This window comes from Theropithecus gelada, chromosome 11, assembly GCF_003255815.1.
Source record: "Theropithecus gelada isolate Dixy chromosome 11, Tgel_1.0, whole genome shotgun sequence".
NCBI classification, from domain to species: Eukaryota; Metazoa; Chordata; class Mammalia; order Primates; family Cercopithecidae; genus Theropithecus; species Theropithecus gelada.
Window position 1 is genome coordinate 117,545,232 of NC_037679.1, and position 16,102 is coordinate 117,561,333.

General features: G+C 37.6%; 1 protein-coding gene across 6 annotated transcripts in view; it reads right to left on the minus strand.

Moving 5' to 3' along the window:
- Nucleotides 1–16,102, minus strand: part of SOX5 (SRY-box 5) — a 1,043,232-nt gene that overhangs the window by 23,493 nt on the left and 1,003,637 nt on the right. For 5 of the 6 annotated variants that reach the window (XM_025402765.1, XM_025402764.1, XM_025402766.1 and 2 more), the window contains one exon: nucleotides 9,792–9,937. The exons of the other annotated variant lie outside the window; for it this stretch is intronic. In XM_025402765.1, coding sequence (XP_025258550.1) covers nucleotides 9,792–9,937 — 146 coding nt within the window. The remainder of the gene's footprint in view (nucleotides 1–9,791; nucleotides 9,938–16,102) is intronic. 6 annotated transcript variants of the gene reach the window in all.

A 16,102-nucleotide genomic window follows, 5' to 3' on the forward strand; every position in this document is an offset into this window, starting at 1 on the left:
CTTATGGTGTGTATATGTGGAAGAAGGGAGGCAGGAGGGGAAAAAACAAAACCTGGGATTTTAAATGTCTTTATATATGGTCAGGCTACAGCCAACATCTAAAGAAAAGGTTGTGTTGTTCTTCCAAACCTTGGCAGACAGACATATTATACAAACTGAGTCAAATCAGAATTAATGTGAGAAAATCAAGAGGCCAAGTAAGAAAAATAATAGAATTTGCAACCTACACAGGATGTCCAGTTGGTGGGAGGGCCACACAAATGTAAACACAAAAGTGGAATGTTATCTGATGATAATTATTCTATAAACAATGGGTAACTCAGTTACTGAGCTACAGAAACATATAGGATTACTTTTTTCAAATTTTCTTTTTCATGGAATAAAAGCTATAAAACTGTCAGCATTCTTACAAATGTAGCCTCAGTAGCCAGTAGTTACTTCAGTTAAATAAATATAATCAGACCATTTTAAAGAGTCATGACTTGGTTCAGAAATGCTGGGTCTGACAATAGAAACAGACATACCAGGGTTATAGTTCTTTTTTCAACTATCCATGGTAGTTTTAAATACAGAGAGAGAAAAATATATATTAGAATAGATATTTTAAATCTCTTTTTAATGAACAGCTGAAACGTCATCACTTGTTTTATCAGAGCTGCTAGGAGAAACAAAGTAACTAGGATTGAGTATATTGTTTTTGCTTTCTTGGCTTATTCTCCAGTGATGGGGTTTGGTGCACAGTGAAGACAGGAAGAAGGAAGGAAGGAGTAAAAACAGGAAAAATGAAGATTTGGAAACCAGATGTACAGATTGTGGAGATGGTGATTGCTTAAATGAAATATTTTTGATCAAGTCTCAAAAATGTGCTGAGGACTACCCATGACCAATGCTGGGGCACAAGCGAATTGAACAGGAACTGGGTTACTTTCTGGATTTCCCTCTCCATATTCCATTAGAAAAGAGACTGGGCTTTGAGCTGTAAGAGTTCAGTTGAAAGACTGATCTACCCCTTGAATTCCTCTAGTCTTCTCAAATCTCAAGTTTAAAAAGATGTTTTAATCAAAGAATACTGTTCTACTTACACTACAGAGTGAGACCAAAATATGATGGGAAAGCCCTGAGAAAATGTTAAGGTACAAAATAAATATCAATAGCTGTTATACTCCTATGACACAGGCATAAGCAAGTCTTTTTTATTTGTAAAAGAGAAGAGATGTGATTGGAAAGATTCAATGAGACCCTTTAAATAAACGCTACATTCCTCGTATTTTCCTAATAGCTTTAAATCCATACTGGTAAAATAGCTTGCAATAAATATAATAAAGAATCTATCTAGTAAATATATAGGATAACTGCAAAACAAACTTCTCCTTAATTATTTCAGTGTCTTAATGTGTAAGTGTCTTGAGGGCAGCTGTTTGATTTTGAGGAGAAGGAAGGAATCAAGGGGGAAAAGGATGACCTCTCTTTGATAGACCAAGCTTTTATAAAGAGCAATTCTAGCCCAACAACAAAAGTGATTCTTACTTTACTTACTGAAAATTAGAAAATTCAGAAATGTGGAAATACATATGAAAACGTACAACCCCATAACCTTGGCATAACTACTGCTGACATTTTGTGGTATATTCTTTCAGTCTTTTATCTATGCATTATGGAAATAGACTTTAAAAAATATTGACATCATTCTATACATGGTGTTTTCAAACTTATTTTTTCAGGAGTACTATTGTGAGCGTATCCTCGAATCCCTAAACAAATAGACAATTTCAATCATCAGAGAGGCCTGTGGGTGTCTCTCTGAAAGCCCAATTTGGCATGCCCTATGAGTCTCATTTTATTGGACCATCCTACACTAACCCCTCTACCAGAATGATGTAAAGAACACAAGACTCTCTGTTTGAAAACATGCACAGCTTTTCTAGGCTAGAAAATTAAACCATAAAAAGTTTACTGGAAAAAAAAAAAACCTTTAAAAAGCTCCTTAAAAACTCACACCATAATTGCTCCCCACCAAGCGTGGGCACTTGCTAGCTGCAAGTAGTGGCACTGTGACAAATGTAGCGAAACTGAAAGCAGGCTATACTAAGAGAAAGAAAAAGTCTTCCACTGGCCATCTGTGAAAATAAGGCATGTGGCCATTAAATGCAGAGGCTGTAAATATACACAAACTCCATGAAGCAAATGGCAAAAAAGGACTAAACTTCAAGCTCAAACAAATCAAAATGTTTAATGCATAGTTACCACTGCTGGACGAAAACAGCTCTGATCTTTGCAGTCTGCAAACTCGGCATGTATTTCAATTAAATACCCCCAAAAAGAAAAGAAATAGAGAGAAAGAAATGAAAAGACACAGAAGAAAACCGTCTAGAACAAAAGGCTACAGACAGCCTATACTCAATTTCTAAAAACAAACAGCCCCTTTAGCTTGCATCGGTCTGTCGAGAATGTCGATTGGAATTATTGAAAGGATGACATATAGAGTGATGGATAGTGATGACATAATACCTATTTGCCTTTTTGTCATGGTCTTTCAAAACTGGCTGCTGTGTGCTGATAATATTCACTAAGGGGTTTTCCTCTCCCCTCCTGTCCCATAAGAAGTGTTCCCTAGCTAAGACACTCAGAATTAAGAAGGTTTTATGAATGAAAAACAAAAGGAAAGAAAACCTAAGGATCAAATGCCAACTTGCACATAAAAAGCTGGTCTAGATGTTCTAATAATCAGTTGCCTAGAAAGCCGTTTCCCTTTCATTTTATATACATTTTCAGAGTAGAGAGACTCCAATAATAAGAAGGCAAATATTCAACTTTGGGTTTTGCATATCTTTTAATTAAAGTCACCAAATAAATAATTACATGTAAATGTAGAGATTAAAAAAATAATATATGCTCACTTTAAAAAGAGAAAATACTAATTACTTATGTTATTTTAATTTGTTCTTAGGCACATTCTAACCAGAGGATTTAACACACTGGGAACGTTTTTCAGAAACACACACACCCCTAGTAAAATCTGCTTTACCACACACTGTTGCAAGGGTCTATCTTACTTTCCTCCAGAAGGATTTACCTAACATGCCTACTTCCTTTATACAATTTTTCTCTAGCTATTGAAATATCTATTTCTAATTTGACTTTTAGAATTCATTTTAGCTAAAGGCAACATTTATAAAACCCATCCGTAAATCATTCATTGAAGCATCTTCCACTACCGGAGAGGCATGGGTTCCTTCATATTCACTTTTTTAAAGCAAAAACCTGTAATGCACAATTCCTCACAGGCCGTTTCCTTATCTCAGGGAAGGAACATGTGTTAGATAATGCTGAACTACATACATTGTGTCAGTTTCCGAAGAGTTAACACTGCTGGCCCCATCCATCAGATGGCCAGCGAAGCATCAGGAAAGAATGATGGATGTAAAATTATTACAGGGCTGCCATCCGATACACTTACTGCCATTTGTAACTAATGCTGGGAATGACACACTTTTTTTCATTATTAAACATCCACATTAAGTCAACATTGGTCACTGTCATTTCATGTTTGGCACTCTTTTAAAGGGAAAGAAGAGGGTTGACAATGGCAGGAAAGAGGTGGGTGTAATGGACGAGTTTCCAAGTGCCAGACAGAAAAAATTAACCTTTGTTTACAATCAGCCTATATAGTCTGTGGTGAGGCTTCTTATGAATATGACTCAGAAAGGGTCAAAAATGAAACTACTGTCATTATTGAGTCAATTCTTAATTAAAATATACACGTTATTTACCAAATTTCCACCTTATTTGACAGAAAATTACAAAGAATTTTCACTACAGCTCAGCAGAAAAAGTAAGACATTTTTCCAGCTATGATTTACAATGATAGATGAATTCATAGCATGCATTATGTGTTTATATTCCAGGTACACTGTAGGCAATTAATGTTCAGTGAATACTCTTCCTTAAGAAATATATGCACACACATGCATGCTTATTTTTGTGAGTGACATCTGTTTTACATAAGAAAAGCAATACAGAAGTTGGTCTTAACATGTATATGGCGTGTATGTGAATACACTTTTATAGATTTAACCTGTCATCAAGCAAAGTCTTCTTGTGCACATGCTTGCGTGTCATTTAATTCTTTGTGAACCCCAGACAAGGTATAAGAACCCTGGACATGGTCCAGGCACATTGGCTCACGCCTGTCATCCCAGTGCTTTGGGAGGTCAAGGTGGGCAGATCATGAGGTCAGGAGATTGAGAGCATCCTGGCTACCATGGTGAAACCCTGCCTCTACTAATAATACAAAAAATTAGCCAGGCGTGGTGGCACACACCTGTAGTCCCAGCTACTCAGGAGGCTGAGGCAGAAGAATCCCTTGAACCCTGGAGGCAGAGCATGCATTGAGCCAGGATCGTGCCATTGCACTCCAGCCTGGGTGACAGAGCGAGACTTCGCCTCAGGAAAAAAAAAGAAAAGAAAAGAAAAGAGAAAGACCCTGGACATGTAATAGTGGAAGAGCAAAAGACAGATAGATGGCAACAATTATAAAACAAACAAAACCAACCAGTTTCATGAAGGAAATATTTGAGAGCTTTGATATCATGTTTATAATACGCCTGTGGCTGACAATCGCCTTTTCATACCCAACAGCCATTGTCCTTCTTTTCTTCCCAGCTAATATTACCTTCGATCTGAAGATAATCCCTTGATCTCAGAGAAGATAGGATTAGCTCTCTACTTTAGTGGTAAAAAATAATTCATGATCAATTTAAAGCAGTCTCTTTTCCTTTGGCCAGTAATGGTCTTAAAGATGTTCACATGACCCAGTTCTAGCCGATGAGATGTGTGTGGAAGTCAGCTTGAGAAGAGGAATGAAATACCCCCGTATGAATGAAGACTGAAGTTAGCAAAGAGAAAATGACTTCTCCTTCCTGAATCTGCCTGCCTTCATGCGGATGGGATAGCTGCAGGTGCGGCAACCATTTTGTGATCCAAAGGGAATAGACAAGAGAATCACAGATTTCAACTCCGATATCAAGTTGATGAACTAATGCCACCAAACTCCTACTCCTGAACTTCATTATGTGATAAAAATGAATCACTATTTTTTTTTATTTTTTTTATTTTTTTGGAACGGACTTTCACTCTTGTTGCCCAGGCTGGAGTGCAGTGGCGCCATCTTGGCTCACCACAACCTCCCTCTCCCAGGTTCAAGTGATTCTCCTGCCTCAGCCTCTTGAGTAGCTTAGCTGGGATTACAGGCAAGCGCCACTATGCCTTGTTAATTTTGTATTTTTTAGTAGAGACAGGGTTTCACCATGTTGGTCAGGCTGGTCTCTAACTCCCAACCTCAGGTGATCCGCCTGTCTCGGCCTCCCAAAGTGCTGGGATGACAGGCGTGAGCCACCATGCCTGGCCATGAATCACTATTTAAGCTACCATATTCAGGTTTCCTGATACATGTAGTGAAACTCATTCCTAACAGCTATGACAGTATAGGTACAGTCTTCCCAGGGTAACTATATTTGGAGTGAGTGACACAAATAGAAAAGCTTCTGGTCTATTTCTTATTTCAACTGACTGCACTAGTTCTCTATTGTATTAACACTGTCTCGTGGGATCAGGACGACAAAAACTGAGCTTTTTATAATCTCTTATTAATATGGATACTTTCAAACACAAGCTCAAGAACCTGTACTTGACTCTGTGAACAAAATTGTGCCATCTAGGTGGTAATGAAGCAAAGTGTGTTTTTTACAAAACAAAATATGAGAGGCTTCTTTCTGTTCCTTCATACCTGAGAAGCTCACCTTTTCATCCACAACACTAATCTGTAACAAAGCCATGTGGCCAAAGATAACATTATTTGAATATACAATCAGTCTACAATTAACCAGAGATGACAATTATAAATAATACTGTGTCCCACAGTTTCCAAGAAACCTGACACACACAGTTCTTGGGTATGCTGAAACACTTCCAAGAAACGTAAAGAAATTTAAAAAAGTCTCTTAGAAGTCTTCCATTAAAATGTGTTTCAGTAAAAATGACTTTCATGATGTGTTTTGGTACATATCACTGAGAAATCATCAGTCCCTATCTTCACACCTCTAATTGTTTTCACTGCCCAATTACAGCTTTTCAGAATTAAGACCTTCTAGCTGGGATAACCACATGGCTGGCTATTTGAGATATGAAGAAAAGTTAATGTGTATAAGGCTGTGTACCCAAGAAAACAGATCTCCACCACAAGATTTCAATCATCTGGAGCTCAGGTCATGATATCTTTTAGGTTGATGTAAAGTACCAGGCTGAACTTCTTTTCTTTTTTCCTTTCTCCCACTTCCTTTCCTTCTTTCTTTCTGCTTTGTCTCTCTCAATCCTTACCTTACACGTATTTTCTGGGTTTAGGGAGTTGGGAGTATTATTATTATTATTATTATTACTATTATTTGAGATGGAGTCTCGCCCTGTTGCCCAGGTTGGAGTGCAATGGTGCAATCTTGGCTCACTGCAACCTCCGCCTCCCAGGTACAAGCAATTCTCCTGCCTCAGCCTCCTGAGTAGCTGGGATTACAGGCATGCACCACCATGCCCGGGTAATTTTTTTGTATCTTTAGTAGAGATAGGGTTTCACCATATTGGCCAGGCTGGTTTCGAGCTCCTGACCTCATGATCCACCCGCCTCGGCCACCCAAAGTGCTGGGATTACAGGCGTGAGTCACCGCGCCTGGCTGGCAGTATTCCTTTAGACAGAAAAAAAATGCCCTTATTTTGGGATTCAAGTGATATAAGATGATAGTGCAAAATGTAAGAGGAATTTATCATATATTTTTATGTCTTTCACTAAATGCTATGGCAAAACTTCAAACCAATTACTAATCCACATATTTATTGGCCATAGATAATACTGAGTGATTATAAAAGTCTAATAAAAAGATAAGTATTAGAAAAATAACACAATATGCATAAATACATGGTTAATGTGAGAGAGAACATCTACCTTTGTCAACTCAAGTATATAACTGATTTGATATGGTAAGCAATATGGGGTCTCTATTCAATTCCTATGGGTGGGCTCACACACATAAATATGTAATGAGTAACAGTCAAATAATAATTTGATCCAAACTGTAAGCTCTATAAAGGCAGAACTCATATTTTCTGGTTTAATACAATACCTCCAGTACATACCACAGTCTCTAATACATAGCATGTGCTAATGTTGAATAATTACTAATTAAAAGATATAAGTGTGACATTATTATCTCATTTTCATGACTTACACAGACATAGATTGATCATTAATATTCTAGAAATGACACCCAAGTTATTTCAACAGGAAAAGTCAACCACAAACTAGAGTAATACCTGCTTCAAAGAGTTTCAATAATCTCAATTTCATTTTCAGGTGTCAGGGTAACATAAGGGATGAGATAATTCAGATCCTTTGATTGAGAAGGTTTCCTTTTATATTACAAGAGTTTGTCATACTATTATAATACTGAAACTACTTCATTTCCATAACTTAAGTTTTTCACTTAAAAACTCATAAATTATAAGACTATAGTTCAAGATGTAACTCAACTGCATTGAATACATGATGAAGAGATTCAGGAATGAAGATATTCTTGAGAACAGAGACATCTTAACTGTCCAACAGGTTTTGGCAGGTATTATTTCAAAAACAGATTTTTAAAAAGTTGTTATAACAGTACGAAACAGAAAGGAAAATTGAAGCAGTAGTTATCAACAGAGGCAACTCTCACTCCTGCAACCCAAGCAGGAGGTGCTAATCAGAGAAATAAAGTATGACTGTGGAGATGGAACGAGAAGTGGCAATAAGGTCGCCTAACAATGGACAAGTATGGAATAAAGTGAATGCAGATGGTTCCACTCCTGTTACTTAATCAAAAGGCTGTGCAGAGTCACTGGAGCCAGCATAAAGTCATGTGTTAGAACAACAGCTGATCTGTATTAGAGAAGATTAACTCACAGTGCCATGGTGGAGGGCCTAGGATTATTTTATGTACTTCCATTGCCTTACAAGCCGTCAGCACAATTATTGCCCTCCAATGTGAATGACTGATCTGTAACCACAGCTAAACAGCACGCTGCTTAGGGGCCTAGGAGCTTCATGAAGATGAATTTCCATACCATCAAAGTACTTTTAATGGGCTCCCTGATTCAACCACAAGGCCTGCTTTGCAAGTATATAGAACTCAGGATGAAGGCTTCCTGTCCAAAAGGATTTGGTCGGTTGTCACTTGACAATTCCCAGCCAGCACTGGGGAAGAGAAGGGGGAGATAGGTAGAGTTGTCTCTGCTTTGGAGGATTTAAAAAAAAAAAAAGGGTACAGATGCTTGCTGAATGCAACCAACTGCTGTATCCACAGCTGAATTCAATGCGCTTAACAAATAACGGCAATTTAGCTATGCTTGCGAGGAATAGCTTGAGTCACTTTGCATTAGCATCTGGCTGAGTGTTAAACTCATTTCTACGTGGGGAGCAGAGAAAAGGAATTTCTGTTCAAGCATCCTTTCAAGAATGTTTAAATATTTGAATATAAATTCCTTTATGCTTGCTATCATTCCTTCTTTAGAACTGTCACGTTGCTTTCCCCCTTCCTTTTGGTGCTTAGCTATAAAAATGTGCCCTTCTCAGGACACCAATGTCATACGTCTTATGTTGTAAGACTGTAAGGGATGTATACTGATCTATCCTTTGCTCTCCCCTCTGGACACACAATAGAATTGAAATCATTTCTCCACCCTTAATTTTTACCATATTAGGACCAGGGAGAGAGCAGTTGTGACAGGATCACCCATACATTTCACCTTCACTATGCAGATTGCCAGCTTCTTAGTGATTATACATCAAACTCCACATAAAACCTGGGAAACTAGAAAGCTATCCAAATTAGCAATCTGCTCATTCTGGACAATTCTGTTTGACTCATAAGCTTCCTATTATGATTAACTTTCCAGTTATTGCTAAGTAGCTGATCATTTTTTCTCTTCTCTACTGGATTCATTTATCTAGAGGATTCTGTAAAGAGGACTGGGTAACATTTTAAAATTTCAATTTAAAACATATCAAATATTCCAAAAGTACATAATTCTGAGGATTTTACAACTTATAATATTTTTCTATAAATTTCAACTTATAATATTTTTCTAAATAAAACACCATGTATGCTTAGACAAAAGGGCTTGAAATCATTGTCTCTCAAATTCAGAAGTTTCACTGGCCTTATTTATAATACAAATAATGTCAAAGTTTTTAATAAGTACATTTTGTTTTATAATAAAGTCAAAATTCCCAGTCATGAACTCATCTAACACTTGACAGTGCTTTATGTTGGAAACATATTATGACAAGCTCAGGATCCTAAATACTTAGAATATGAGCATGGATATCATCCAAGCTTATGCTGATTAAGGAAGATTCAGCATTTCAAATCCAGCTCATCCCCAAATACAAGTTAAGCATCTCTGAAAAGCAAAACTTTTAGTCAGACTCAGATATTTCAAATGCCATTTTGTTTTAATACAAGCTGGTGGCGTAAAAGGGGATATTCATTGTCCATAAGGTTTGGAGATGGATCAAGAGAATTATAACTCTTTCTATTTCCAGATGGTTTTGATTAGGAAGGTGATGAGGCCGTCTATATTAATGGAGGGAGAAAAGGGACAGAGAATCATTCTGAGGATGATAAGAAGATGGAAATATATATATATTTAAAAAGCATCAGGCGATTTAATTAAGTATTTCTAGAAAGTAAGTTATGTTATGAACTGACCTTTTCTGTCCGGCAGTTATTGAGACCCAGACTGTTCACAACAGCCACCTTCCCATCAAGCACCTGTTGTTCCCGTCGAAGTTGCTCCTTCATTTGCCGAGCTTCTTGGATTGCCTTGGTGACAGCATCATGGTCATTTAAGTAACCTGAACATGAGACAGATCAAAGGATATCTTCTGTATAAATGCATGTCTAGGCTAGCCTGTAACCATAAAAATCACTTCTTTTCTTGGTAACAGCTAGTGTCTGGCCTATAATGATTTCTCCATGGGATTTATCTAAAATGAATGAATGAATAATTGACAATGACTGATTCATATAGTCATACATAAACATGTTTCCAATATGTTCAAATATCTGTAATAAAAATATAATACCTAAGTGAAATATGGTTGTTTCCAACTATTTTGAAAGAAATTGAAGATGTATTTTTAAAGTAAATGCTTTAGTTATTATTTGAATATTATTTTGTAGTGCAAATACAAAACCCACTTTTAATTTTTTTTTCCTGCAAGGAACTTTTGAATTTTAGCACAGGATTTAGGTATTCATAATTGTAACTATGATTATTGAGTCTCTCCTAGTATTAGAAAGGCCACTTAAGAGGGTCTGTATAGCACTATTAGGTTTGTTATACACAGAAGAAATAAATCATTACTAACCGACTGAAGAGCATTTTCTTCCTAAAAAATCCATTTATGGTGAAATAAACCACAGGTGGCAGTGGTTTGCTATGGATGCAAACTTGTAATAGTTAGGCTAAATTTCAAGTACAGAATGTAACCAAGCACCTGTAATTGTTTGATAAGAAATTGTGGCTACTCTTAACTATAGTCACACTTAATTCACACTCTTAATAAGATGGCCAAACGATCAGCTTATGCATGCAACTCCACAGTCCATGGTTAGTAATATACACTACCAAAATATTGCTTTTATAGAATAACAGATGTAACAACCAAAACTAATTTTTATTTAATTTTATTTTTAACACTGATCATTTATTTATTTGATGCATATTAGTATGATGATCTGCATTATATTAGAATAGAATACTGACGGAAAAAGATTGTTTTGCAAGTATTTAAAGAAAAGCTGATATCTCATCTTCCTCTCTCCCTATCTTTTAACTAGGGCATAAAATGGCATAAAATGAATCTGTAATATGAAATTGCCCAGAAAAGGGACTTGTTTGTGACACGAGGCTAAATCTAACCAGATCCATTGGTGAATTGTGACAGATGGAGGGACTGTGAGACAGAAGGCAGGCACTAATCACACATAAAATGACCGGCTTGCCTCAACATGTTCCATGGATTCCAGCAAACTTTACACCCTAATCCATTTTTAGAACAAAAAACATCTGGGCCATAAATCCTCTAATCTGCCAAAACACGCTATTAAATCCCATGATTTGTTGAAAAACACTAAGATTAAAGAAAGGAAATATAAAATGGCTAACTGCCGTGTTAGGAAAGTGTTATTAATACTCTTTGTCTCAATTATGAATGTTCTGGTACTAAGAGCCTTGTCTAATCATGTCAGATTACACATCCTTGTTGTATTGCTAGACTCTTCTATCTGATCTGCTGATTGCCAAAAAACAGAATATTTTCTTGCTGCTTAAACGTTTCTATTGAAGAAACTGATGTCAGAAACTGATGCAGTACTTCAGTGCTGGCAGGTTTCTAAATGATCCATGCCTTTTCCCCTGTTACTATGCGCAGAGTAGACCTGGTCCTCTGATCTCCTTGAGGCAGAAAGAAAAGTTCCAGTGTAGGCGATAGAAAAGGGAAGCTTGAGAGTGATTATATATTTTGCCTTTCAGAGCTAAATTCATTGGAACTTATTCAAAGAACAAAACATCTCTGCTCATTATAAACACAACAGTGAATTGAAAACAACTCTAAACCTAGAACAGATCTTCAGGGCTAATATTTACTGTAAAAGATGGTTGTATTTTATTATCCTCAACATCCTAATTTGGATCTCCTGTACATCATTCTTAATGTATAATTCTTGAACTTGTTCATGAACAATACAACTCTTACATGACCGTGACGGTCTTGGTATATGTTCATTTAGTAATATCTTAAGAGGATCAGTCTGATTTTCCTATGCTCTAACCCCTGTTTATACGCAACCTGGCATCATACATTTTTGTAGTCTATTTAGCTTCTATGTAGTCTAATTAGCTTCTCCAGAACACAAATATATTTGAAATGGCTTGGCACATGGCACTGAATAAAAGCATGAATTCTTTATGCTTTTTAGGGACTGCCAAGATAACATTGTGTAGGAAAAATGATTAATATAGATGCAAGAGGAATGTAAATTATTATGAGGGGGAGTAACTGACAGACCTATGTTCTGTAATGGTTATTTCCAATTTGAGATGTGTGTTTCTGTGCAGGTAGAAATAACTGTTCACTTTAAAATAAACATTCTTGCTTTTAGAGACTCTTGAGTTTTAGTTATAATGCTATATGAAATGTTAACATTTGTCTGCTATGTTAAATCATAAAGCCATTTATATATGACAACATTCAATCTTAATAGGATTGTTTGCTGGTTCTTTACAGTTTGTTCTCCTCATAGTCACCAAATCCTTAACCCTGCTGACTCCATCTCTCTCAGCAAATGGCCTTGCCTCTGATTTTGCAAAAAGCAGTAAGGCTGAACTCTCACCTTCCTGACCCTACCCACACTCTTAGCTTCTGCTGCCTTCAAATTTATGTCCATTTATGCCTAGTTTGCTCCTCCTGTTTCAATAAAAATGGTCCCTTTGCTTTCAATCAAGGCAAATCTCCTAATAAGAGTTCTAGATTTCTATACTTCTTCATTGATTATTCTGTTTCTCATTTGTATCATCTATCTAATTGTCTCTACCCTCTCTACCACCTCAACCTGTAGATACTGGAAATTGGATTCAACTGGATCTGGGATTTCCAGTTCTTGGTAAGTGTGATATTTGACAAATTTTAATGCTCAATCTAAGTTTTCACTTCCCTTAACTACAAAATGAAGGTAAAGTTGATGGAAGAATTAGACGAAATAACACATGTGAAGGAGGAAATAGCACGTGGTATCTACAGAGGCAGGAAAAGATATTAGACTCCTTTCTTTACTCTTCACACTTTCATTTTCCCTATACGTTCACCCTTAGCACTCCTGTTAACATGGCTTTGACTATTATGATGCAATCTGTGAGGGGATGTCATTCCTTGGCTGGCACAAAGGTTCAGTTAAATGGGCATCAGACCATAAAGGCCAAAGAGACACATAATGGCTATCTGATAGATACATTTTATTCTGCCTTCATTATAGATTCAAGCAACAATTGCATCTAAAGTCAGGATCAGATGGGAGGGCATGTGTATAGGAGAGGTTTGGTGAACCTCAGTCTTAAGAGGAAAATGAGATGGCAAAGGTCAATATAACTTCCAGTTAACATCTCAAATGATATTTGGAAAATGTGGGTTAGAGTAAGAAATTTGTGAGATTCTGTAACTTTGTTAAATTCACTATAATTTTATTTATTTATTTATTTAGTTTTGAAATAAGGTCTCACCTAGGCTGGAGTGCAGTGGCATGATCATAGCTCACTGCAAACTTGAACTTCTGGGCTCAAGCAATCCACCTGCCTCAACCTCCTGAGTAGCTGGGACTATGGGCACTACTACCCCCAGTTACTTTTTACGTTTTTGTAGAGATGGAGTCTTGCTATGTTGCCCAGGCTGGTCTAGAACTCCTGGATTCACACTATTCTCCCGCTTTGGCCTCCCAAAGTGCTAGGATTACAGGCGTGAGCCACCATGCCTGGCCTACAATTCGATGTTTTATGCTTCGGTGTTTCTTCTTAACCATTACCAAAAATATTCTCAAAATTTTTGTTTTTCTTAACTCAAAAGGCCCCTTATATATTTTTTCAGAGGCAGAAAAGAAGGGACAAACTAGAAAGTCTAATTTTTGAGGAGATCAACTCTAAAAGGAAAGAATTAGTAATGGCTGCTGTACAAGGAAAGAAAATAAAATACAAAACCACTTGTAATGGGTTGAATTTTGTCTGCTCAACAGATATATCCAACTCCTAAATTTCATTGTCTGTGACTCTGGCCTCTCTTGAAAACAAGGTCTTCGAAGATGTCATTAAGGATCTCGAGGTGAGATCACCCTGAAATTAGGGTTGGCCCTAAATCCAATAACCGGTGTCCTTAAAAGAGGAGAGAGATTTGACCCATAGAAATAGGAGAGAAAGCCAAGTGAATAGGCAGGCAGAGATTGGAGTTATGCATCTATGAGCCAGGACTGTCTGCAGCATGGAGGCATGGAACAGATTCTCATTCAGCGCTTCTGGAAGGAACGAACCCTGCTGACACCTTGATTTCAGATTTCTAGTCCCCGAAATAGCAAGAGAATAAATTTCTGTTTCAACCCACCCAGTTTACAGTAATTTGTAATGGCAGCTCTAGGAAACCAATATGCCACCCTTGGTCTTTACTATGTCTCTAACAATTGAGAAATGATCCCAAGAACTGTAAAATAACTACTTCTTGCCTCAAACCCTTCCAGATTGCCAGATACATGTATCTGTTTATTGATTAAGCTTCTCTACTTGAATGTCCCATAAGTACCTGAAATACAGCTGTCTGGTATACAATTCATCATCTTTCCACGGCCTCAATCCCTGCTTTCTATATTCCATAGACCTTGTCAGTTGCCCTTCCAATCCTTGGGAATAATTTAAGGTCTCTCCTCTACCCTCTAAAGATACAAGGCAAGCAAGCCTTGACAGTTGCACTTCTTCCTCAGCTCTCAAATTGGCTTCTCCATCCTCTGTTTTCATGAAAGCCACCTGATATCCCACTGTGCCTTAGACTCCTAACTGGTTTTCCTGTCTTTAGGCTTACACTCTTTGAATTTTTGTCTACTCTCTTTCTAGATAAAGCATTTCAAAATATTGAAAAAAAAAAATGTCAGGTATGGTGGCACATGCCTCTAATCCCAGCACTTTGGGAGGCTGAGGTGCGTAGATCACTTGACCTCAGGATTTCGAAATCAGCCTGGGCAACATGGTGAAATCCCATCTCTACAAAAAAACACAAAAAATTAGTGGAGCTTGGTGGTGCTTGCCTGTAGTCCCAGCTACTTGGGGGGCTGAGGCAGAGAACTGCTTGAGTCTGGGAGGTAGAGGCTTCAGTGAGCCATGTTCACCTGCCACTGCACTTCAGCTTGGGTGACAAAGCAAGAATCCATCTAAGGATAAAAATAGAAATATCTATTTATTTATCTATCTGTGTGTATTAAAAAAAAAAATCGATGTCAAAATCCCTGATTACAAACTCTCCTCTGGTACCCTAGTGCTTCCAAAAACATTTCATAAAATAATGATCTGTAATAGCCCATGAAAAAATATTTCCAGCCGGGCGCGGTGGCTCACACCAGTAATCCCAGCACTTTGGGAGGCCAAGGCGGGCGGATAACGAGGTCAGGAGATCGAGACCATTCTGGCTAACACGGTGAAAACCCGTCTCTACTAAAAAATACAAAAAATTAGCCGAGTGTGGTGGCGGGCGCCTGTAGTCCCAGCTAATCGGGAGGCTGAGGCAGGAGAATGGCATGAACCCGGGAGGCAGAGCTTGCAGTGAGCTGAGATCGCGCCACTGCACTCTAGCTTGGGAGACAGAGCGAGACTCCGTCTCAAAAAAAAAAAAAAAAAGAAAGAAAGAAAAAATAATTCCATGTACAAGTAAGTGTAGGAAATACAAAATTAAAGTTAAAAAGGTTTAATTGCATGAATTTTTAAAATCCTGCATATGTGAATGTGCATTGTGAATCTTCAAGAGATCACAGTGTACAGCTTTTACTGGAACTTTTAAAACTCTTTCATGTTCCCGGAAAATCGTCATTCTGAGATAAGTCCCAAACTCTTTCACAAGGCCTAAGAATCTCCTCATGATATCAACTCTGCCTGTCTTTCCTGTGTCCCCTCCTGCCTGTCTCTCATGAGTCCCGTGTTTAAGCTGTACACGACATTCTCCCTTTTCCAAGGACAGGCGTTCATCCTTTCACTTCACACGCCTGTATCCCAAGTTTTTCTCTTTTGCTGAAAGGCTCTTTCTGGTGTGTGTGTGTGTGTGAATTTATTCAAACATCACCCCTTCTGTGGGAACTTCTCTCACATACCCTAGACATGTTCTTGGACAAGATTAGTGCTTCCCACACGTGTTCCTTCAAAACCTTGTGAATGTTTTTATTGTCATATTGTCTTGCATTTGTCTTTCATAGTGGTCTATGGACTACTTGGCATT